The 24516-nt window shown below is 39.8% G+C and overlaps 1 protein-coding gene across 1 annotated transcript in view; it reads left to right on the top strand.

Moving 5' to 3' along the window:
* The first annotated feature begins 1669 nt into the window (after positions 1 to 1669).
* nyap2a (neuronal tyrosine-phosphorylated phosphoinositide-3-kinase adaptor 2a) overlaps positions 1670 to 24516 on the top strand; it is a 35230-nt gene continuing 12383 nt past the window's right edge. Inside the window, exons 1-4 of the mRNA XM_028962145.1 lie at positions 1670 to 2201; positions 5215 to 5437; positions 13786 to 14054; positions 17569 to 18828. Coding sequence (XP_028817978.1) covers positions 5235 to 5437; positions 13786 to 14054; positions 17569 to 18828 — 1732 coding nt within the window. The 5' untranslated portion in view covers positions 1670 to 2201; positions 5215 to 5234. The remainder of the gene's footprint in view (positions 2202 to 5214; positions 5438 to 13785; positions 14055 to 17568; positions 18829 to 24516) is intronic.

Here is a 24516-nt window from a genome sequence, read left to right as displayed (position 1 = left end):
AGACGGTCATTGATGGCCACAATTACCCAGACAGACATTTACACGCACAAACCTCACCCACTTATTCATTCACACAAGAACACACACACATTGTCCATATAAAAAGTAGCAATCTGGATTTAAATGACCAAATAGGCAAGAGCCTTAGCTAATACAATGAATAATTAATTAAATATCCTCACAGCCCCCTGACAATACACATTTGAGAAAATGTAAGGATTTCACAGAAGCAGTGCATTCCAAAGGGCACAAACATACATCGCATAATAGAACAGACAACAACTTGAAAGATGTTCTGATGTTTGTCATTCAAAAAGATCTATTATTATAATCAGAAAACCTTCAAGCTGTGATGCTGATCAAATGGGATGTTATATGTAAGGAGATTCAAAAGAATCTAACCCCATATTACCTGTCAGATATAATGGGGCAGTGGTTGCCTAGTGGGTAAGGAAACAGGCCCGTAATCAGAAGGTTGCTGGTCCGAGTCCCCAGGTGCCTTTCATGGCTGCTCACTGCTCAATAAGATGGGTTAAAAGTAGAGCACTGTGTGCTGTGTGCTGTGTTACACATTGACAATCACTCAACCTTTTTTCTTTTTCTAATGTTTCTAACTTCTGGGCCATTTCCTGCACGAGGGGACCTAGTCATAGATTCTGGGCCTCAGCCACAAACTCAGGTTGCCTTATAGACACATCTGTGTTCCTTTGTTCCGCCCTGGCACACAGCTTGTCATCTAAATAGGCTGGCTGGCCTGACTTATATTGTTCAATAATAAATGTAACTACTATGTATTTTAGCCACAAATTACCTTTGCCCACAGCCATTTAAATTCTTACCTTTCAAACTGTAGAAGGTACCTATCAGCCTCGCAATACTGATATCTTCTCACTTCTAAGTCTTTGTGCTCAGTGTGTCTGCTTCATATGGGATTAGAAATCACCCAAAAGTACAATATTGAAAGCTGAAATTCACCACTTCATTTCACAATCCAAATGGCATTCACCTGATCTGGCAAAGCTTTGGGGGCTACATCATTTATCGTCCAATAATTTTTTTTTGTGTGTGTGTCTTTTTTTGAGGGGATAGTGTAGTGTAATTAGGGCTGGTCCAAAGTAAGTGCACCATGTGATGGATCAGTGTCTCATGCACAACTTTTCACAACTCAATTGCTGACTCCAGCGCTTAGAGTGGACATGGAGTAAAATATGGATATATATATATATATATATATATATATATATATATACACACACACACACACACACACACACACACACACATTTGTAATTTTGTGTGCATGTGGGGAAACCACACTGTAATTAGCTGCAGACAAGGTGGGAAGCAGATGAATTTGGGCTAAATGCTGTTGCCGTGGCAAGTGCTGGTTTACGTGGTGAGGATTAGGAGCATATTGTCCCTCACTCACGCTTCTGTGATCCTTTTTCTATTTCACGTAGCTATCCATGGTGCTAGAGAAGGGTGAGAAAGACAGCTTTCAACCTTTTGCTGGTGACCCCTTAGCCAGCTGCTAATGTGTGTGTGTGTGTATGTGTGTGAAAGACTTGTGTGGGTGGGGCAGCGTGTCCGTGCAGTACAGATACAGAGAGGGAGGGGGAGAGGGAAAGAGAGAGAGAACAGGAGTCTGACGTCCTGCTGTACAAGTGAAGAGGCAGAGCTGCAGCTTTCATCCCCCATCTGAGGCAACGCTCGCTCGCAGACATGTGTGCATGTGTGTGTGTATATGTGTGTGTGTGTGAGATGAGCCAATGAGGCAGCCGCCACAGCGCACAGATCTTGTGTGAGAGACATTCTCCTCTGTGTGAGAAGGGGGGTGGGGGCTCCACTGCCGCAGACTTGGTCAGGGTGCTCATCGCTGGCTGACGTCTGGTGAACGCCGGCCTCTTCTGCAGGAGGATTTTTGGGGCTGGGGGCTTCAGCAGGACAAACATGGGCATCTTCCTCACTCCTCCTCTCCTGGTCTTCCTCACATTGGTCTCTGTGGAGCGACGTTGTCAGGCTTGCCTGCTCTCGACAGCGTGTGTGCGTGTCAGTGAATCTATGGAGCATCTACGGGCCCAGGGGTGTGAGACTCAGAACAAGCAGTAAAAAGAAAAGGGACGGAAGAAAGGGTGACCATTAGTCCGAAACGCTGAGGAAGGCTAAACACACATACATGACTGCATCGTGACAGTATCAAGGTAAGTGTGAAATGGGGAGGTGGCGTTTGAGAGGCTTTCCTCCAACCTCCCGTGTATTTTGATTCGTTTTCATGATCCTTATGCAAACGTTGAAATGAGTTATGTATTCATTTATACTCTATGTATACTCTTGCCTGGTGATGTATACTCTGTGTGTGTGTTTATGGCATATTTATTCTCTCACAGCTGCTAGCATTGACCTGGTTCTGAGCTGGTTCAGGATGCAATTTCATTGACCCATTTCCTGGACTGCATGTGTGTGTGTGAGTGTGTTTGTAAAATGAACAGTGTATGAATAAATTTGGCCCGTGAATGTAACATCGTTCACATTGACACACACACACACACACACACACACACATAAACAGAGTTTAGCAAAACAAATGCACTCTCAGCATTGAAGCAGGATTACACACACACACATACACTCACACATTGAATTAGGATCCCCCGTTTCCTGCATTATGTCACCCCTCTCGACATTACACTGTTGCCTAGAAACGCTGCTGCTGTACGATTTTCTCTCAATCCATTTTTAGAATGCAGCTGTGTGCATGTCTATGTGTGTGTGTGTGTGTGTGTGTGTGTGTATGCATGCGTGTGTGTGTGTGTGTGTGTGTGTGTGTGAGCAAGGGAGGGATGGAAGAACAGAAAGAGATAGCTGGTGATGTAGGGAAAAAGGCAAAGTGAAAATACAGACCAAAATAACACACAGATTGTATTTACTGCTGTCAATTTGCTTTGTGGTTAAGCATGTGTGTGCCGGCTTCTTGTACAGACCTGTGGTGGAAGTGTCTTATGTTCTAAAGCTTCATAGTTGAAGCAGCGATTTACGAACATGTGCATGCCTCAGCTGTGCACGAGGGCCATCATTTATTAGCTAATATTATGATAACTTTAAACACCCAGTTGTTATAAATGTGGTTTATATACTACATGTACGAGCATATCTTAAGACTTGCAGTTATGTAATGCCTAATGTATGACATTATTATAAACATTATTGAAAAATTAGATATCTTATGTTAACACTAATGTCATAGTGGGTGAATGCATGGCACAGATTAGTATAGATTATCAATGACCTGTGCTGATTAATGTCACAGGAGCCTTCAGGTAAAAGACAGAGAAATAAAAGAATAGAATAGAATAAAAGATAAAGGAAGGAAATCGAAGAAACAGGCAAATGTGACAAAGAAGGTGGAAAAAGGAAGATGAAATTCTTAAGGGTTGTGAGCAGAAAAGGGAAAAGGAAATTGTCTCTGGCATGATGCAACTGTTACACTGTGCATGTGCTAGGTCAGCCAATCAGAAAGCTACATGGCTCCCACTGTGGATAATTGGAGAAGAGAGACCTGCCTAAAACCCCAACAACACTCACACAGTTTTCACAAAGGACACCCATCTGTTTTTCGTGCTTCTTTCAGACAATGATACAGTCTTTAATCGAATTATTACAGTTGAAATCAGTCCTGGAATTTTTTTTTCTGGAACAGCATTAAGGAAAACAAGGGAAGACATGGGTTTACATATATGTATTACGAAATATTATTAGAAACATGCAAGTACCTTAATTTAACAGCAAAATTTTGCATCATTTCTGTTGTGAGGACATTTTCATTAAGAGAAGCACATACTCAAACACACACGAAACCTTGAAGTGCATGTAAAACCGGTTACACTCAAATCTGTTTTGCAAGCATTTGCATGCTAAGGGCAGGTTGCAGGATAAGCGCTTTTGTCTGTTCATCTTTTTGTGTGGACAATGGAACTTAATTCAACGAGTAAGTGTTCTGTTTTAGTAAATCATTGTTTGCAAAAAAATGTTGCATTGTGTTTGACATTGTGTTAATTGTGTTAATTCAAGAGATGCCAGGTGTTATTATTACAGCATTTGTACTGCAGTTTGTGGGTTGTTTTCTCTTTAAATTAGATTGCGTCATTGATCTTTAAAACATATGACAGTTGAGTGACAATTAGTGAACATGTTTCAGTGCATTTAAGCTTTTAGCACTATTATTCCATTGGGTTGTTGCCATCAGAACTATGACACCAGTTGTAGCAGTGAGATATTTAATGAGAATTTTTTCTAGCTGGATAGTCTATCATAGCCCAATGTTGCTTTGCACATTGCATTTTCCATACAGCACCTATCTTTGACTTCCTTTGCATGCGTATATTATGTCTGTAAGTATGTCTGTATGAAAATGCATGCAGTAAATGTAATGCATGTACTGCCCACAGGTGGTTGTGTAAGAGACAAATCTGTTAGTCCCTCTTGTCTCTCTGCAGTTTGTATTTGTGACATATATTATTGTGGAAAATTTGTAGGCAGGTGTGAAAACTAACTAGCTTTAATAGTATATTTTCATCAATTACAAAATGCAGTGAATGAACAGAAAACTAAATCAAATCAGTTACGCCTCCGCACAGTTTTTGAAGGAACTCTGCTTGTAAATTGGTCGAAACATCTTGGACAACAATGTACATATCTTTTGTGCCTGGAAGCTTACTCAAGTCCTTCTGTCTCTTTGTGTAATTCTGCACAAACTTGGTGATGTTGAGATCAGCGCTCAGTGGGTTGGGGGTCAACACCTTCATAAGGGCCCAACCAATCATAAGAATAAATGATGATATTGCATGAAGGTTAAGCGTCACAAAGGTTGAAGAAAAAACCTTTGAACCTTTTAACATCTCCTTTGTTTCCAGATTCCACGTCCACAAATAGAAAACAAAGTGTAGAAGAGTGTAGAATAAATGTTAGTATTAGTATGATATTTTAACTTTGGTAGCTCTGGTACGACCCCTCTCTCCATAGCTTTTGTATTTGTGCTAATTTAATTTACACTTATGGCATTTAGCCTACGCTCTTATCCAGAGTGACATTCAATCAGTAGTCATAATAGCAATTCCCCTGGAAGTGGGGTCTAAACCTTTGAATTTGTGGTTTTCTTGTTCATACCCACTAGGCTACTTCCACCTTTTTTATTGCTTATCTTTTACCTCTCTACAGGTCCCACAAGTGCATGTGTGATGATGGATTCCCATGAGAAAGAGAGATCTCTGCACTTCCTGCAGTTTGTGGAGGACAGTGGTCTGAGAGCATACCACGGCCTGGTCATCCAGAATGCATCTGACATTGCACGTGAGAATGACCGTGTGCGGAACCACACCCATCTCACCTACCTACAAGAGAAACATGAGAAGAAGCGTCGTCAAGAAGAAGCCATTAAAAGGTAAATCAAAACCACTCAAAACAGTCTATGGAAAATGTTTGATAATGTCACATTGACAATATCTTCAGGATTTACAAAAATTAACTGAAACACTACAAGTAACGGCATTCAGATCGATCCTGAAAATAAACGGATGCTCTCAAAATATATTAGTAAAATATCTGTGGAAAGATACGTAATGTTCTGCAAGCGTTACTTAAACGTTGGATAGCTGGTGTCAGGTGGAATAAAGCATTCTTCAGAAAGTGTGCAGTCTATGGTACAGTGTTGAGGATTGTGGAAGTGATCGTTATTGGCTTAAGATTCTCTCTGCTCCTCTGGGTGTTTAGTGATTTGAGATGGGTGAGGGGTTACTGATTTTATTACTGTGAACAGAGAAAGAGACACGGCAGATAAGCATAAGCGATAGAGAAGTGGGAGTGAAGACATTACTCAGGAAAGATGAAAGATAGGCTGTAACCTAACCGTTTGCCTGGTGATTGCTGCTACAGGAGGCAGCCAATCACATGGCAAGAAAAGGTGGGCCTTGCCACACTGTGCACTGTGAAAGACTTTGGACACCATGTATGGTTACCATGGCAATTTACACACATGCAATGGAGTGAAAATACCACTTGCTGCTGGTTACAGTAGACACACAGATGACAAGGACTTCATGAAAGAATGTACTGGAAGCATTGAAAATGATCTTTTTGATCAATCTTGATCAATCTATACCTGTTTATAGACACAATTTAACCATCTTTCTACAATGTCTTTTCCTCACACACCCTCTCTCTTTCAAAAGATGCTACATTTCGACTTGTAGACACAAGACTCATTAACACACAGTCATATCTCCTATCATATTTGACTTTGATAAAGAGACTATACACCCAAATTGACATTTTACACTATGAAAATAATGCATGAACTTATTTACAAATGTGCCTTCATGTACTGTGCTTTCCTGGTTAGATTTATGAACAGGAGTGAGCATGGTCTTCGGTCCTGTGGAAATCTGTAAGACTAAGGTCTCAGCATGATAAGATATACTAGGCGTAGACACCCACGTGCGTGAGTGCAAATCAGGGAAAGGGGGGCATATGCACTGTACCAGGTGACAGGGTAAGCGTGTGTGAATGTGTAGGACTGTGTTCTGTGCATTTATGTATGAGAAACACACAAATATACTAACAATAACAAACCCATCTCTAGTGGGTGGTGTTAATCTTTGCCTCCTCCAGAATAAAGCTCCCTGGCCTGAGGGGTGGGTTTCTATGGTGACAGAGGGTAGAGTTACTATGGCAACAGAGGGTTTGGTCTCAATCTCCCTTTTCTCTAAATATAGACTTTGGTCACACAAACAGCTGGTACTTATAAGCATACAAACATGAAGACACACACTCATAATGAAGAATCTCCCTTCCCTCTCTTTTTACAGAGCCATTTTCGTTAAGTTTTCATTTTGCACCCACACATACACATTTATCACACGTTGAGGGTCAGGCTGCTCCTGTGGATTACCACTGCTTTCTGTCTGTCTGACTGGATTCTGGGAGATTATTCTTTGGTGATGCAGTCTAAACAGGCCTGAAAGGTGTGTACATGTGACTAGGTCCTCCCTTTGTGACTTTATAACACACCCATAATGTAAGATTTGTACATATCTGTAACACAAATACCTCTGTATTTTCGAAGACAATGGGGACCGGAAGTTATGCATTAAAATGTGTCAGAAATGTGCAGCTACTTCTATAAACCCCTTTTGCCACACATAAAGTCACACTAATCTATATTTTCAGGTCTTCTGAAACAATAGGCATGACAAAGGTGTGATGACAAAGACAACACAGCATCACTGCCTTGTCTATACTTCACCATGCAGATTTTTATCCCACTTCAAAAACTCCTTTGTCTTAAGAGTGGGCACAGATTTTAAGATTCCACTAGTGGACATATTCATAAATATGTCACACTCTGTCCCATATTCTAGATTACATTTAATCTACAATTATGTCTGAAACGCTAGACTATTTTTTTTTTTCTCCCAAACTTCTGTCAATAGGACAACAGAAAATGAAGCTGGGGTACCTGGAGCACACTCCTGTCTTAATCCTACTTTAATCATTCTTAGGAAAACTGACTGTAGGTGGGGCCTTCACCTTCACAGGACAGGAATCTGTTTTCTAAAAGAACTACTTCATTATCATTCTAATACTGTCATGATTCGAACATTGCCTGGCACTCCGGGCCAGATTTCCCTGGTGTCCCGTACCTTTTGTGTGCCTAAGTGTGCATTATTCCGGTTCTGTACCATGTGTCATTATGAAATCCCAGTGTGCGTCCTACCTGCCCTACGCCGCTGTGAGAAATATATATATATCCATTTTTAGCCTAAACTAGTAAAGCACTACTTGCCTTGATACAATACAGCGGAGTATAAATTATCCAGATTATATTGAAATATAATCACCAACAGTCTTTTAAATGCATATAAACACATTAACCCTGTAACAATGGGGTAATAGGGTGGTTTTGAGAAGGATACGCTCTGAATGTCCCAGCGAACAGATGCTAACCCCACTTACCACCTCAGCAGGACATCTAACCCTGAGTTGCTTCACAGGGACTGTCCCTGTAACTACTGGATGTAAGGCGTACTGGATAAAAGTGTCTGATGACATAAATGTAAATGCAATTAAACTAGTTAACCAATGCTCAGGTTCTGGTTGATGTACAGGTTATGTATTGTGTTGTATTAAAGTACTAAAGATGTATGGAGTAAAAATGTTAATTGTTTACAATTGTATGAAATTTGACTTCTTAACTGGGGCTGGGAAATAATTCAGTGCAACATAATAATTCAGATGGTCCTGTTGTCATTCAATGAAAAAAACTGTTTTAGTCCATTTTCATGAGTTTATTGGGTTCATTAATCATTGAGTATTGCTTACGATTTTAGGAATAGAACATTCCTGGCCTTTTTTCTAAAATGATATATACATTTCATAATTTTCAGTTGTCAGTTATGTAAATTCCATACATTCATAGACAAAACATAAGAATAAAATAAAAGCTATACCAAGCTTGTGTACAAACAAGATTTTTACAAGAAATGGCTCATTTTATTCCCAACAGCTTTTGTATTAATGTTAATAATGTTTCTGTACAAAACGAAACTGTCAAAAAGTATTCTAATACTCAAAGCTTGGTAAAGCCCATTGAGGCAATTTTTGCAAAGACATAAGTGTCATATGAGCTTCACCTGTGACTCAATTAGGTCTCAGGTGTGTATAAAAAGAACCCCAGTACACTAGACCTTCACATCAACTGCAACTAGACTGCCGCAAACATGCCTAAGATTCACCCTGAGACTCCAGTACCGAGGATAAAATAAGATCTAAAGAGACTGGAGATGTGTTTGACAAGCCCAGGTCAGACAGACCCCGCAAGACAACTGCTTGAGAGGACCGTTTGTTGGCTCGAAAATCCAAAGTCAGCCCATTTTCCACTGCAGCAGAGCTCCACGAGACCTGGTCACCTGAAGTCCCTGTGTCAACCAGAACAGTTTGTCGGATTCTGTCTCGAAATGGCCTCCATGGTCGAATCAGTGCCCAGAAGCCAGAACTAAACAAAAGACAATTGAAAAACCATGTGGCATTTGCCAAGGCCCACAGCCTGCTAAAAGGATGGACGCTGGAAAAGTGGCAGAAGGTGGATTTTTCAGATGTATCTTTTTTTTAATTACACCACAGTCGCCGCAAATATTGCAGGAGACCTACTGGAGCCCGCATGGATTCACGTTTGGTGGTGGAAAAATCATGGTCTGGGGTTACATCCAATATGGGGGAGTGCGAGAAATCTGCAGGGTGAAAGGCAACATCAATAGTCTGAAACACCAAGACATCTTTTATATTCCCAACCATAAAAGAGGCCAAATTCTCCAGCAGGATGGTGCTCCATCACATACTTCCATCTCCACATCAAAGTTCCTTGAGGCGAAGAAGATCAAGATGCTCCAGGATTGGCCAGCCCAGTCATCAGACATGAACATCATTGAGCATGTGTGGGGTAGGATGAAAGAGGAATCATGGAAGATGAAATCAAAGAATATTGATGAACTCTGGGAGGCATGCAAGATTGCTTTCTTTGCTATTCCTGATGACTTCATCAATAAATTGTATGAATCCTTGCCAAACCGCATGGATGCAGTCCTTCAAATGTTCAGTGAATCTAATTCATTTCGACGCATTAAACATAATTTGGTAGGGTTTAAGCTTTTCATATGTGCTATTTCTAACACCAATTGATTCATTAAAAGTCAGGTTAATAGCAGGTGTTTCTAGAAAATAGATGAGTGACAAGAGGGTAGACAGAAATTCTCTCTTTTTCTCAAGCCCCGTATTTGCTCCATTAGGGACTAACTCAGTTCAAAATAATTTTAAGTAATACTTAATAATTAACCCTGCCATCTGTACGGCACACCCGAAATGTTACAACCACCATAAGTGTGTGCATACACACAAACACGCATATATCCACAGAAGACATAGACTATCAGAAAAACTCAAACATGGCATTCAGAAACACACATGCTATAAGGTAATTATGGGAAATTAGTCAAGAGTGTAAATGAGTAAAGTGAAGGAAAAATACACAAGAGAAACAAGAGAGGTCTTCATCAGAGAGAAGCAAGAAAGAAGGAGAGGTGGTTTGACACCCTGTCTGAAATGTGTAGGCCTGTATTAGATTTCTCATGTGAGAGAGGCTGTGTTAGCAGGCTGGTGAGCAACAGCAAATTGAAGAGTGAGAGCAATTCCATTGAGGGTAGGACGAGAAATGAAGAGAGAGAGAGAGAGGGAGGTAGAGAAAATGAAAGGAACAGTAAACAGCAGGCAGTTACACCCGTTATCAGACATCACCTACTATCATAATTCATCATACCAGAGCTCTCTTAGTGTATTAGTGTGGAACTGAGTGAGTAGAAAGAAAGAGGGTTGATTGAAAGTCAATGTGAGTAAATCCTGTCTGCCCTTTAGCATGATTAGTTTTTTTGAGCATGACTCTATGTCAAAATTCCTGCTTTGCAGATATTGGATTGAATGGATGGATGCTGATATGTTTTAAACCTTTAATTTGTAGATGTTTTGCAATGTTCACTAATGAGTCTGGAATTTAGGGTTAATTAAGAGGTTAAATAGGATAGGATAATGTGTAACTTTGTGTGAATGATGCCAGAGGAAACATTTGGAGGAGCAATTCATCTAATTCCATCAGCCCTCATTATTTCTTTCTTTCCAAAGCATAGACATTGTGGATTATAGACATTCTTGCTCCCATCACACGCCTCTAGTGTCTAGTGCTTGTGGACGATGTTCAGGACCTTGTTTATCACAATGTCTCTTCATTCATTGCTGATCACATTAGATCTTATTTTTTCACTAAAAGGCTGTGTGTTTAAATACATTTTGGTGAAACATATACCTGTGTTGTCTTCAGCTGCCAAAATTATTTTTTCGACAACGGAATCTCATTGGCAACAATATTTTATTACATGGCGGAAACAAGACAAAATGACATCATGTGACAATAACAAAACCAAAATATATCAGATATTGTTGACGAATAAAAACAAGCCTAAATGTCATTTACAAATTGAAAACTACACTAAAATGTATTTTCCTTTTTATCAATGAAAATTATATGAGACATAATTTTTTCTCGTTTAATTGCGTTGTTATTATTATTATGCAGTATTTCTGTTTCCTGTATCTCTGTTCCGGTTGCACAGATGACATCACTTCCTCAATCGTTTTAGTTTTCTTATAACTGGTGGTCAGTTAGAAGATGGCTTGGCAAAAAAGATACGGCAACCTTTGGACACTTTCTTTATAATAAAGTTTATAATAAAGAACATGTGTTTGAAGAACACAAAGAGAAATGTGGCCACAGAAATTATGTAGAGTGTTCTTGATTCCAGAAGGTAAACAAACTTCATTGACTATTTAGTCATGGATATTTCTGACTAAAAAAGACTAAAATGCTCAGACTTTTGTCGACTGAAACTCGACTAGACTAAAATGAGTATGGACATGACTAAAATGGCAGTTTAATGCAAAGACTCGACTAAAACTAAAATTAAGACAGGTCGCCAAAAACAACAGTAGTGAACAGTTTCATCTTGTGTCATATTATTCATAAACAAATGTCTTTAATAAACGTAAAATATATATTTAGCATCTTTTACACTGAAATCTGACATTCATTTTGTTGGTAGACATGCTAAAAACACAGCTGAACAGTCTGACCCAGTTGGAGGCATCAGATCTCGTTTTTTTTTTTTACTCCAATTGATGCTGAAAGATGTAGATCTGAAGATGCTTCTACATCAAGATTTCTATGGCTAGCAGCATGACCTGTGACCATGAGTCATGATATGACATAATCAACAATGACAAGTGAAAAGGCCTTTGTAGGTCAAGTTTATGTGTGAGTTTCCTACCTAAAGCAAAGTTATCGTGTTCAACTGTTCAATTGTCTCCCCCTTTGGTGGATATAAGTAAAAAGCAGTTATATTATAGAGTTATATTATAGTTTATAGTATTCTACTGCTATACTTGGCTCATGTTTCCAGAGAATATTTAACTCAAAGACACTTATAAATTGTCATGCAGGAGTGCCATAACATAAAAACCACAGACAAGATTTTAATATTTTAAATGCCCCAAAGAGGCCGTTAATTAACTGTCAGACTTTATTGAGAGACTGTGATAGATTAAAAACTTTATTGAACAGTATATGTTATAGTTATAATGCTTGAAGCTTGGAAATATGGTGTTAAAGAGAATGTAAGAATACATAAATTCACTTACAATTACTTAAAATTGAATATCGCCATTATTTTCATTTTAATCAAAGGCAATAATAAATGTTTTTTAGAATGGCCTTCTTGCCTCAAATCAGATGGATCCCCTAAACTACTGAAACTGCTGTTGTCTGTGGCGGACCTTCTCAGTGCCGCTAGAGCTGCAGTTTAGTCTTATATTAATGGACCATATATCTAAGGCAAAGCTCGCTCACAGCTCCATCAGATGGACTTCCATACAGCCTCTGCTCAGATCCTGACTTGTGATGCACATTTCCACATGGAATTAGGAATATGACCTGTGACTTAACATCTCCCACAATGGATTTTTTCTGAGCCATTTTACTGATGATCAACATGAAAATTATTTAATAGTTAAGTTAGGCCTTCAGTGAATAATTTCTCATTCACGGCCAGACAATAAACTAGAAAACAAACACACTCAATTACAAATGACATTGTATGCGTCTTCTTTTTCTCTGTTGTAGTGACCTCTTCATAGGGTCTTTGACTTTTTCACCAAGTCTTTTCGCATCTGGCTGGGTTTTCTTTTTAATTAGGGGGGGTTTATTACATGAAACAGGTACACACATCAGAACAGGATTTACAGATTAAAGACTCGACAGGAAGGTGATACGAGAGGTGACATTTAAACACTCACAACAGCTGCACACAATCAGGATAACAATGAACAAAGCACAACGACGGTCCGGCTTGGCTCGAATCGGAGAGCTGGAGTGCCCTCTCCAGAGTCAATCCACGACATAACCTAAATAAACAGACATGTATTATAGCTGGACATGATGATATATTGAAATTTAATACTACATAAAAAAAATGTTCAAAAATACTCCAGTTAAACCAGAAAAACTCTTTCCTGCCATATTGAAGTGTGAATTTCTCTCTTGGGCCATCCATTAATATGCATCCATCAAAATATTAATATATTGTAAGTTGAGTTTCTCATTGGCAGTGGGGGCAGGGGTGGCCTAGCAGGTTTTGTTTTCGGTTTTTCAGGAAATAAGACCACGAATGATGAGTGGCGAGCATCCAAGATGGTGGCCAGGCTTTTATAGGCTACACCGACCTCATCCACAACTGCTTCCAGGTGGTCTCCCGGGGGGTCGCTTAGAACTGCTTAGAACCATGACTAATTCTTTTTGCACATCGTGTCCTGTGCAATAACAATCACTTTACTTAATAATACTTTAATAACTGCTTATTTTAATACACATTCAGTGGAGGAAAAAGTTATTTGACCCCTCGCTGATTTTGTAATTTTGTCTAATGACAAAGAAATGAAAAGTCTCAGAACCGTATGATTTTAATGGTAGGTTTATTTTAACAGTGACAGATAGCACATCAAAAGGAAAATTGAAAAAATAACTTTAAATAAAAGATAGAATACTGTATGTACTGCACCTCTGTATTATTGTTTTAAATTTTAAATTCCCTGTACCTCTCTTTTTCTTTCATGTGGGGCTGCCTTCCTTGTCTAAAGGATTGGTGATGATGTTGCCCGTTCAACCGAGGGAGGCGCTTACCCAGGCAAGCATTTTCGAATGGGTTTCATGACAATGCCTGCACCTCAGGACCGTATTCCTGCCGCCTGTGGACCGGGATTTACTGTCCGCTCCCAGTCACTTCATTCAGTAGGTGGGACTGAAGAAGAAGGAAGCCCCACCTCCAGAAAGCAGCCGCCACCCAAACCGAAGAGGGACCCCAACACAAAACTGAGCATGTCATCTGAGACAGTTAACAAAGGGGATGGTGAGTGCAGTATGTCTGCAAGTAAAAGAAACACTTTCACACATGGCTTGTGCTCTCCATTACAGTATCATTACTTCAGTCTTCAATCTGCTGTAAAATTCTATTCTGGCCAGAATACAGTATGTAATTTATGAAATTTGGAGGCATTAATATAATTTTATTAATACAATTATTATTAATTGTAATATATTATAATTATTTGTTAAGATTAAGCTATTAAGATCATTTTTATGCAGATAGCTAATTTAATCATAGACAGACATGTTTTACAGTATGAATAGAGAGGAAGAATCTTTATTAATTTACTATTCATTGTTTTTGTTTATGAACGAATGACATAAATAAAGAATTAAATCAAATATTGACCAAACTTTCATGCTCCCAACATTTACATTTACATTTACAGCATTTATCAGATGCCCTTATCCAGAGCGACTTACAATCAGTAGTTACAGGGACAGTCTCCCTGGAGCAATTTAGGGTTAAGTGTCTTGCTCAGGGACACAATGGTAGTAAGTGGGATTCGAACCCGGGTCTTCTGGTTCATAGGCGAGTGTGTTACCCACTAGGCTACTACCACCCAACACAGGCATAGCTATTGACAGATTTCATCCATGACTAACTGTACCAAAATGATTTTTTTTAGTTGAGCCATCTCTCCAGGAACAACTTTCAGCTGACCTTTGGTCATCATTTATAAGTCAGATACAGAGCATCGTGCCTAGGCAGGGTCCCCAAGGTCACATGACAGCCCTTGCTTTCTTATGAATGAGGACAATCAGAGCATGGCCTCTCTTATTTGAAATGACATGATGCCATAGGCCAGATGATGGGTCATAAGCACAACACACAAACACACACATACACTCAACACAAGGTTATGGTCCTGCAACGGAAAGCAGCTACACTCACATACAGATCAAATTGGATTAAACACTACCTTACTATATTTTTAGACCATGTTCAATATCACTCAGGGAAACTGAATTACACACATACTATACATAACTGTAATGTATGGCCTATGCCAAACTGGCCTCACATTATTTTAAGTTAAGCACTTATGGCACTGTTCTTCCTAATAATTTATTCTTGGTTGATATTGGTAATTGACCTCAATGCCTCTGATGTTGAAAGGCAGGGTTTCTACAATTAGGCCTGAAGGTGCCAGAAAAGGCAATCATGAGTAGGACATGTCATGTATGTTGTATGTTGTAGTCTCCTCTCCTATTGGATGTTGATATTTCCTGCCCATCATTAGAGAGCCCTGCATCTGTGTTTGTTGTAAATTTTGTACATGTTGTTATCATGTAGTTCAGAGGCTTCAATTGATCCCTATTTTGTACATACATTTTCAAAAATTATATATCAGCATATGTAAGAAAACTGCATATATAAGGTTAAATATTCATCTTGTGTCTTTGAATCCACATTACATTTAAGGCCAACTGAAATCACAAACATTAGGCATGTAAATTTGTTATATATTGATAGCCCAGAACGAATATTAAAAAATGGCTTCAATAAATAGCTTGTGTGTCATTACACAATCCAGCTCTCTTTGTGTGTCTTGATCTGTGTTAGCAAATGTGAGCAAACCTTATATATAGACACAAACGCACACACACATACATAACATATAGCTACACTTGGAAGATCACAGGAGGTTTGGTAACAAATTCAAGGTGACAAGTTGGTGTGACAGGTGGATAAGCAGAGGTGAAAGAGAGGTGTGTGTGTGTGTGTGTGGGGGGGGGGGGTGGTAGGGCTGCTAACAGACAAAGAGAAGTGTGTCCTCATTCTGTTGCAGGGTTAGGGTAGGGCAATGCTGCTTCTTTTTCTTTATCCTCTATTTGTCGACACTCCCTCTCCCTCAGACAGAGGATATAGGGACAGGATGATTTAGTGAGAGAATTGTGTGATGTCATGTCTATCACTGTTGCACACACACTTTCTCACATCTGTGTCTGTGTGTCCCCTGTACAGCTGACATGGAACTTTGCCATCTGCACAATTTATATAACACACTCACACACACACACGCACACACAGTACCCACTCCTGGCAGGGATGACATAATCTTTTTGGGGAGGGTGGGGCTCAGAAGTAGGATTAAACATAGAGAGACAGCGTCCATAATGCCACAGCAGCCCTATCTGATCCTCCAGGCACAAATACACAAACACACTGATCAAGTTCTTGTGGAGAATGTCGGTCAGGGTGTCCTTTGCAGGACAGTTGAGACGCAGTGTGTGAAATTGAGCAGCAATTTCCCCACACAGTAGTGGCATAGCATTGCTTGGATAAAAAGGTTTCTCTCAGCAGTGAATGTTATTTAACTTTTTCAGACAAATCCTGCATCACATTTTACAGCTGATGATAACCCTCTGTATCAGTACATCTTACTTTATCGTAACCTTGCTGGGCAGATGTGTTTAAAGCCAAATCAGAGACAAAATAGAGACAAAACTTTAATTTTATATAGGGGAGAACTGAGTTTTTTTCTCATCAGCATCCCAGTGTTAAATTTCCTATTTTTTATGCCCCAAGAGTAGCCTATTAGCTATCCATACTCACAGACATCCACAGGGGGATTGGGGAATAGACTGTGCTCCAGCTGGGGGAAGGGGGGGAGTGAAGGAGATCCATGGTGAAACACACGATAATTCAAACATAATAACAAGCATTTTACTGTGGTTCAGTACAGCTCAGATGGCCTACTGCTAAGACATTAAATATCATGCCACTGTGCATAAATGTACAACTTTACTGAAAATACAGCCCTGTGCAAGATTCGTAACAACACAATAGCACATAACAATAGCTGCTGTAATCCATGCTGATGCTCTCATGCCTATTTTAGGGAGGGTCACAAACATTTATTAGCAACAGTTCTTAGAAATTACACAGACTGCATGTGTAAACTGATGTGTTAATACTGGTATGCCATTCAGATGAAATTTAACTGACTAATGACCATTTAGCGCACATATGGAAATGAATGAAATGGTACATTATGAAACATTACAGAAAAATTTTGTAACAATCAACTGTCATTCACTGAAACAGAAATCAGTGCTACAAAAAAATATATTTCGAAATAACTTGAATGCATACAAACCTGATATTTCACATTTTCCAGGACAAAAATACTTCTGCATATGGTTAGGACAGCAGTCCAGGATTGGGACACACACAGGATTGTGGGATGCACACATACATGCTCACACACCCACCACAATAGGACTGGATTTTTAAAGCCATTCAAGGTAGTGCTTTTTTCTCATAAAATAGACTTCATTAAAATAGACTTCAATATTCTGTACCTCAATATTCCATCACTAAAATGAAAATTCTAGGGTTGACAAAAAATATTTTAGATCTTCTGCACTACATGGTTTCAGCAAGTTAGATAGATGGGTATAGTTTGCCTATAAAATGCCTAGTTTGTCAAATAATTCATCAAACGTCTTTATAATTCTTTTTGTCTCTTTCTCTTTTTCTCTTGTAACAGGTAAGACACGTCCATGCAGTGAGGAGTACAAACGCATGCCTCCTCCAAAGCCCAAGCGTAATCCCAACACACAGCTTAGCACTTCTTTTGATGAGTCCTACATCCGCAACCATAGCAACAAGAAGCCGTCTTCCCGCCATGAGAAGTCATGTTCCCAGTCCCAGAGCCCTGCCATCGACACAGAAGATGAGGATGAACCTGTGTACATCGAGATGGTTGGTAACATTCTCCGTGATTTTAAATCCATCACTGGGGCCAGTGAAGGGGCCAGTGGTGACAATGACGATGACCCAGGTGAGAGCGTGTATGAGGAGATGAAGTATCCTGTCTATGCAGATGATCCCAGCTCCGACCATCCCCAGTCACGTTGGGAGCATGGTCCTGTTTCGGTTGTAATGGTTAATGATATGCTGTCACCCCGACCCCAGACTTCTTCAGCATCCAGCACTCCAAGGGGTTCTCTGGTGGATATACCTGCCCCTTTCCCAAATTTGCTGATTCACCGGCCTCCTCTACTGGTGTTTCCTCCAGCACCTGCCCAGTGTTCCCCAAACTCTGATGAGTCGCCCCTCACCCCCCTGGAGGTGGCCAAACTTCCCATGCTCGATAATGCCACATACATTAAAGGGAGTGGACCTGAGGAAACGTCCCCCACAGCAACAACTGGTGAAGCAAGTGGAAGTGGTGGAACTGCTCAATCACAGCCTTCCTCTTCATCTTCCACTTCCTCCCACCCTCATCATCACCACCACCACCACCACCATCACCACCACCACCGCAAGTCAGAGAGTAAGGACCTCTCCTCATCAACACATACCATCACAGCATCAGGACGCTCCTCTGCACCTCCCCTCCCTTCTGCTCTCTACAAGGCCCCCAGTTCTGCCCATGGCTATCCCAGAAGTCACTCTGCCTGCCCCTCCCCAGTCAGCATGGGTCGCACCCTGACCCCACTGACTCTGAAGCGCCCACCACCTTACGATGCTCTGCTGGTCCACTCCCACACAGGCAGTATGCCCCGTAGTGCCTCCACCACACCACATGGGGGAGCCAAACTAGCTGCTTCGGGCAGCACTCATGGGGGTTCTATGCAGAACGTTTCCACGGCTTCAGCTGGAACCGGAGGGGGAGGAATCAGTGGTGGACGTGGCTCCCGGACCCCCACCAGTCCTTTGGATGAGCTCAGCAATCTGTTCACCTCTGGACGTAACATGCTGAAAAAAGGTTCCACTGGACGGAAGGGCAAGGAGGTTGCTGAGGGTGAGTGGCACTTCAACAGCCATTATAAACCCATATAAACACAGTAGTGCATATTTAATTTAAATACACTCAGGATTGTTTAATGTATTAGCTAGGGCTGTCAATCAATTAAAAATCTAATATGTGTTTGCAGTGAATAAATCAGGGGGGTGAAGGGTAAATTATCTGGTCATTTTTTTATTCAATAAAACACCCTGAAGAAATCTATCACCACAAAACTCAGTACCCAGTCTGGTAACCCTTTGGAAAACCAAAAATAATTGTCTTTAGAAATAAGAGTGGGTATACAAAAAAATCAATACACTTTATTCATATTTCAAATCAAAATGAAAATTGTATTTGTCACATACACAGTCATACATGGTATGATATGCAGTGAAATGCTTTAAAAGAAAAATATTTGCAATACTACATTGATTGTCAAAAACACAATATTGAGTTTAAATTAATAGTTTTCTTGGTGAACAACAACATTTAGAGCAGGGTTCCAAAATGTATGGTCTGGAAGGCACGAGTCCTGCACAGTTTAGATCGTCCCATGTTCCACCACACCTCAAGAACTGGGTGATAACAAGTCCAGAGGTCCAATCTTGTGGATTGAATGAAGGTAAAGACAAAAATGTGCAGGACAAGTGCCCTCCAGGACCAGGGTTGGTGACCCAGGTCTATAGTGACTGTTTCATTTTTATATTACCTAATTTTGAGCTTGTTGACTTGTGAATGTGTTGCATAGTGAATAAACGGAACTAGATAAATGGAAAATGACAATGCTTATAAAACATCCCCACAATTTCCTGCTTAGTGCAGGTTTCAAAAAATAACCAAGGTACATTGACTGGTGGTGAGCTGTGTATTTAATGTCGGTCTCTGCAATGGATAATTAGATGATGTGAGGATGCAAGTTACAGTCAAAGGTTTAGACAAACCTACACTGTGGTGGTTATAGAAGAATCCAATGCAAGAAACACATTTAGTATTTGTTGTATCAGGAGAAAGTGAAGGATGTTTGATGAATCTGTTTTTTCAGAGTTGTTTCTTTTTACCTTCATAGCTGGTTTGTTCACTATTCACATCATCAAAAGCTGCTTGATGAAATGTTCATTAACATGAGTGAACAATAAGTGTTCAGCATAGACAACGCAGACGGTTTCCAACAGACCTGGAGGTTTAACTTAAGGTGGTGGAGAGAAGACAAGAGTATTAAATGCTGGGCAGGGGTTTGAATATTTCCTTAATATTACCTTATAACCCAACTAGGGCTGCAACTAATAATCGATTAATCTGTTGATTGTTTTTTGATTAATCGTAGAATCGGATAAAAAACAAAAAACCAAGAAAAGCACTCATTTCCGACCCTTTATTCAAAAACAGAACCAAAATCGTTAGAAAGTGCACAAACATGTTGCTCCTTGAGCTTTTATAATAATAATAAAATAAAATAAAAATGGACAAACACAAAAAACATACACATGTATGTTTTTTTTTTTTTTTAATAAAGTGCCACCTGAGCTGCCAGAACGATAAGTAATTTATAAAAAAAATAAAGAACAATACAAATCAGAAAATTTAACAGGATTTGTTTGAATGTCAGAACTTACACTACACTGCAGATGCACACGCTCAAAGACGCACACACTCACAAACTCACAAACACACACACACACACACACACACACACACACACACACTGCAAAAAAATGCTTTTCTAACATAGTAGTTTTGTCCTGATTTCAGTCCAAATCACTAAAAAATCTTAAATCAAGATACATTTACTAGACACATGACATAGCATAAGAAATGATGTCTTGTTTTCTGATAAAATATCTCAAATTTAAGTGATTGTTTGTTTAAAACAAGCAAAATTATCTGCCAATGGGGTAAGAAAACTAATCTTAATGAGATATAATCTCAAACAGAAGTTTTAAGCAACACTTAATTTTCTCATGCCATTTTTCTTGTCTAGTAATCTTGATTTAAGATTTTTTACATATTTGGACTGGAAACGAGACAAAATTACTAGGTAAGAAAAGCTTTTTTTGCAGTGTATCTATACATGACAACAGATTGAAAAATGAATGGTCCAAAAAAGGCTAGGGAATAAAAACATGTCTTTAGTCTTTTAATGCAAAGTAACTATAGCACCCCTGCTTTACTACTGTTATTAATGAGCTAACGCTAACTTGTCATGCTTGTCAAGCTGGATGACGGGTAAACATTCACATTTACATTTACAGCATTTATCAGACGCCCTTATCCAGAGCGACTTACAATCAGTAGTTACAGGGACAGTCCCCCTGGAGCAACTTAGGGTTAAGTGTCTTGCTCAGGGACACAATAGGCGAGTGTGTTACCCACTAGGCTAGTACCACCCTCCGTCGTCCACGCGGAGACGCAGAGAACAGTCCGAACGCTGTTTCATCCCCCCTCCACACCTGTAGGTGGCGCTGTAAGTCCCCGTCCTACATCTCCTCTACGGCGAGTTAAACACCAGCACCAGGGATATTACGTTCCTCACTTCAAAACGGAACAAAAGTAGGATTCTGTAGTGACTTACCCTGCTGCTGAACTCCCTTCCTCCTCATCAAACACGCGTTTCAGGTGCAGGATCATTGCCGTGGTGCTCCCGTGCCGTGCCATGTTGCTTTTGCATATTTTCGCGCAGATTTCTCTGCCTCCGCCATGTATATGTCCTCGACCTCCGCTCGTTTTTTTTTTTTTTTGCTCCGCGCTGTCTATGAAGCGCCAAACTCTGCTAGTATCTGTGCGCGAGAGAGACCGAGTGTGATCACTCCGCTCCGCGCTCAATAAAGTTTTTTTTAAATAATCAAACGTCTCTGCGCCGTGCGACATAACGAATCGATTACGAAATTCGTTGCCAACTCTTTTAGTAATCGATTTTTATCGATTTAATCGATTCGTTGTTGCAGCCCTAAACCTAACAGTTCTGTGTTCAGGTTTGTTCTAGAATGTAAAAGATGCAAGACCCTTAAATGCGTATGTCCTGTCAGATTTCTAGTTTTCCTTTGTCCTGAATAACGCCACCTTCTAGGTTTCTGTCTTTTTATTGAAATTGTAATCAATGATGATGATAATTTTATTCTACTGGCAAATTCAATGGCAAATATCAAAATAACTATTTATTTCAGTATGATTGCAAACAAAATGCACAACATTTGGCAATCATTCAATCTGGTTGTAGTCTTTACAGTGTTAAAATTTGTAAATTTGCATTTAAAGTTTGTTCCACATATGCAGAGTTGTGCATGTGGTAGAGAAAATTTGCAAAGGATTTGTGTATTTTGTAAAGTGACATCATTCATTGTGTGAATTATGACTATGAGGATCAATCCATGCAAAACATTTACATTTTCAGCATTTATCAGACGCCCTTATCCAAAGCAACTTACAATTAGTAGTTACATGGACAGTCCCCCCTGGAGACACTCAGGGTTTAGTGTCTTGCTCAGGGACACAATGGTAGCAAGTGGGGTTTGAACCTGGGTCTTCTGGTTCACAGGCGAGTGTGTTACCCACTAGGCTACTACCACCCCAAAAAAAAGCAAATACCAAAAAATAACCAAATTTGTTCATATTCAGTATCCAAATATATAAAAGAGAATTGTGTTTAAGAACACATACATGACAGGTGTTCAAGACTCCATTACACAAGGTGATTCAGTAAGTGTGTGTGTGTATGTGTGTGTGTGTGTGTGCGTGTGTGTGTGTGTGAGCTGCTCATTGAGGTATGCGTATGGCAACTAAAAATGCTGAAAAAAGAACACTGTAATGTCACATAGCCACTGAGCTCAGTGTGGCTTCTTTACAGCAACGCAGCAGGCCACACAGCAGCTGTGTCATCAGAAATGCTACTCTGGGGTAAACCGGTTTGGCTCTATGAATTCCCATGCAATAAGTAGAAATGTTTTATTTCCTTTTGTAATGTCCGGTTTCAGTCCAGAGTAGTAAACCAGTCACTGAAATGGAGGAAATAATAATCCAGAAATCTCATATCTAAACTCATGTTACTGTTTTGTTTTTGTCTTTGCTTGACCCTTTGCCCTACTACCAAATTAGTCTGCAGCAGAATTTGTGGTCAAAATCACATTAACATAATGAATTATTGTTCAGCATTTGGCCGGACTGGAAAACAACATTTAATACAATTATTATTCTAACACAAATGTGCAATGCATAGCTTGTAGTGCGCGTAAAGAGCAAGGGAGTAGTCCATTCATCTCGTTAATTCCATAAATGTGGGGTCCTGGTTATAACACTCCATCACCCCTTCATACATTCTGCCACAGTTCCTCTGTGCCGGTCACAGGTGGCATCAGCAGGCTAAGCAGATGCCAGGCTGGCAGGAATGGCATCTGGTGAGAGACTGTGAGACAGGTTACCTGATGAGGCAGAGTATAAGTCAGAGTCAATAATTGCTCTTGCAAAAGGTCATTGTAAAGGTCAGTAGGACAGAGCTTCCCACTTCTCTACCATTCAAATTCTTGTCAATTGAAAAAGACTATGCACAGACACAGGTATCCAAGCATTTAGAAAGCACTTATATGACAAGTGCTGCACATATTAAACAGGTCTATGATTTAATAGTGTCCAACAGATTCAAGCAAGCACTGATTAAAATACTCATCTGATGTTACCTGGCATGAAAGAGGCATGGCACAATAGAGTTTACAAGAATGAACATTTTCTCATTTTTTAACACCAGTAGATTACTGTTGCAGTTACATGTAAATATTGTATTTAAAAATGTTATACGGTATAAATGGTATGCTCATATTTCTAATGTTTAATTTGAAATAAGGTTGGTTTGGTGACTGATTTCTTTGCTTAAAACAGTTGAAGATGTGCTATTTGAATGTGTGCATGAATTTGTATTCCTCCTGTGTTCCTGCAACTGTCTGAAGTGTTTGACATTTTATTCTGATTGGCTGCACGCTCTGATCTGTTGTCAGATAGTGTCTCAAAAATGTAAAAAAACTGTATTACTAACAACAACAAAAAAAAAAAAACAGCCCCGCCTCACAGATTGTTGCTCATCCTGTGTGTTTGACTATGTTTGAGTCCTCTCAAGGGTGATTATGGAGACCCATAATGGACGTTAGTGTGAAGCTAATTAAATGCTCTTAAATAGAGCCTCAGCAGACGTGTGCTGCAAGCAGAGTGTGTGGGAGTTTGTGTGCAAAGTGTAGACATAGACGAGAAGTGGGAATAGTGTAGTGTAGCACTAGCAATGCCAGATCAGAGGCAGCAGCTGAACAAAATAGATAATTGTCTGAAGGACATTAGACAGTGGATGCTCACCAACTTTCTCCTGTTAAACCCAGACAAGACAGAAGCTCTTGTACTTGGGTCTCAAGCAGCCAGACATAAGCTGTCTGACTACATCATAACACTGGATAGCCTTTCTATCACACCGAGTATTGAAGTGAAGGATCTAGGCGTCATCACTGATGCAGGTCTCTCATTCAGTTTGCACGAAGATAATGTCACTAGAATAGCATTCTTTCACCTTAGAAATATTGCAAAAATAAGAAATATCATTTCAATGCATGATGCAGAAAAGTTGGTCCATGCATTTATTACATCAAGGTTAGATTACTGCAATGCATTACTGTCTGGATGCTCTAGTAGGTGCATGAGTAAACTCCAGCTAGTACAGAATGCTGCAGCCAT

The sequence above is a fragment of the Denticeps clupeoides genome, chromosome 19 (genome assembly GCF_900700375.1).
Source record: "Denticeps clupeoides chromosome 19, fDenClu1.1, whole genome shotgun sequence".
NCBI lineage: Eukaryota > Metazoa > Chordata > Actinopteri > Clupeiformes > Denticipitidae > Denticeps > Denticeps clupeoides.
The sequence above is the reverse complement of the archived record's forward strand: the minus strand, read 5'-3'. Positions and strand labels throughout refer to the sequence as shown.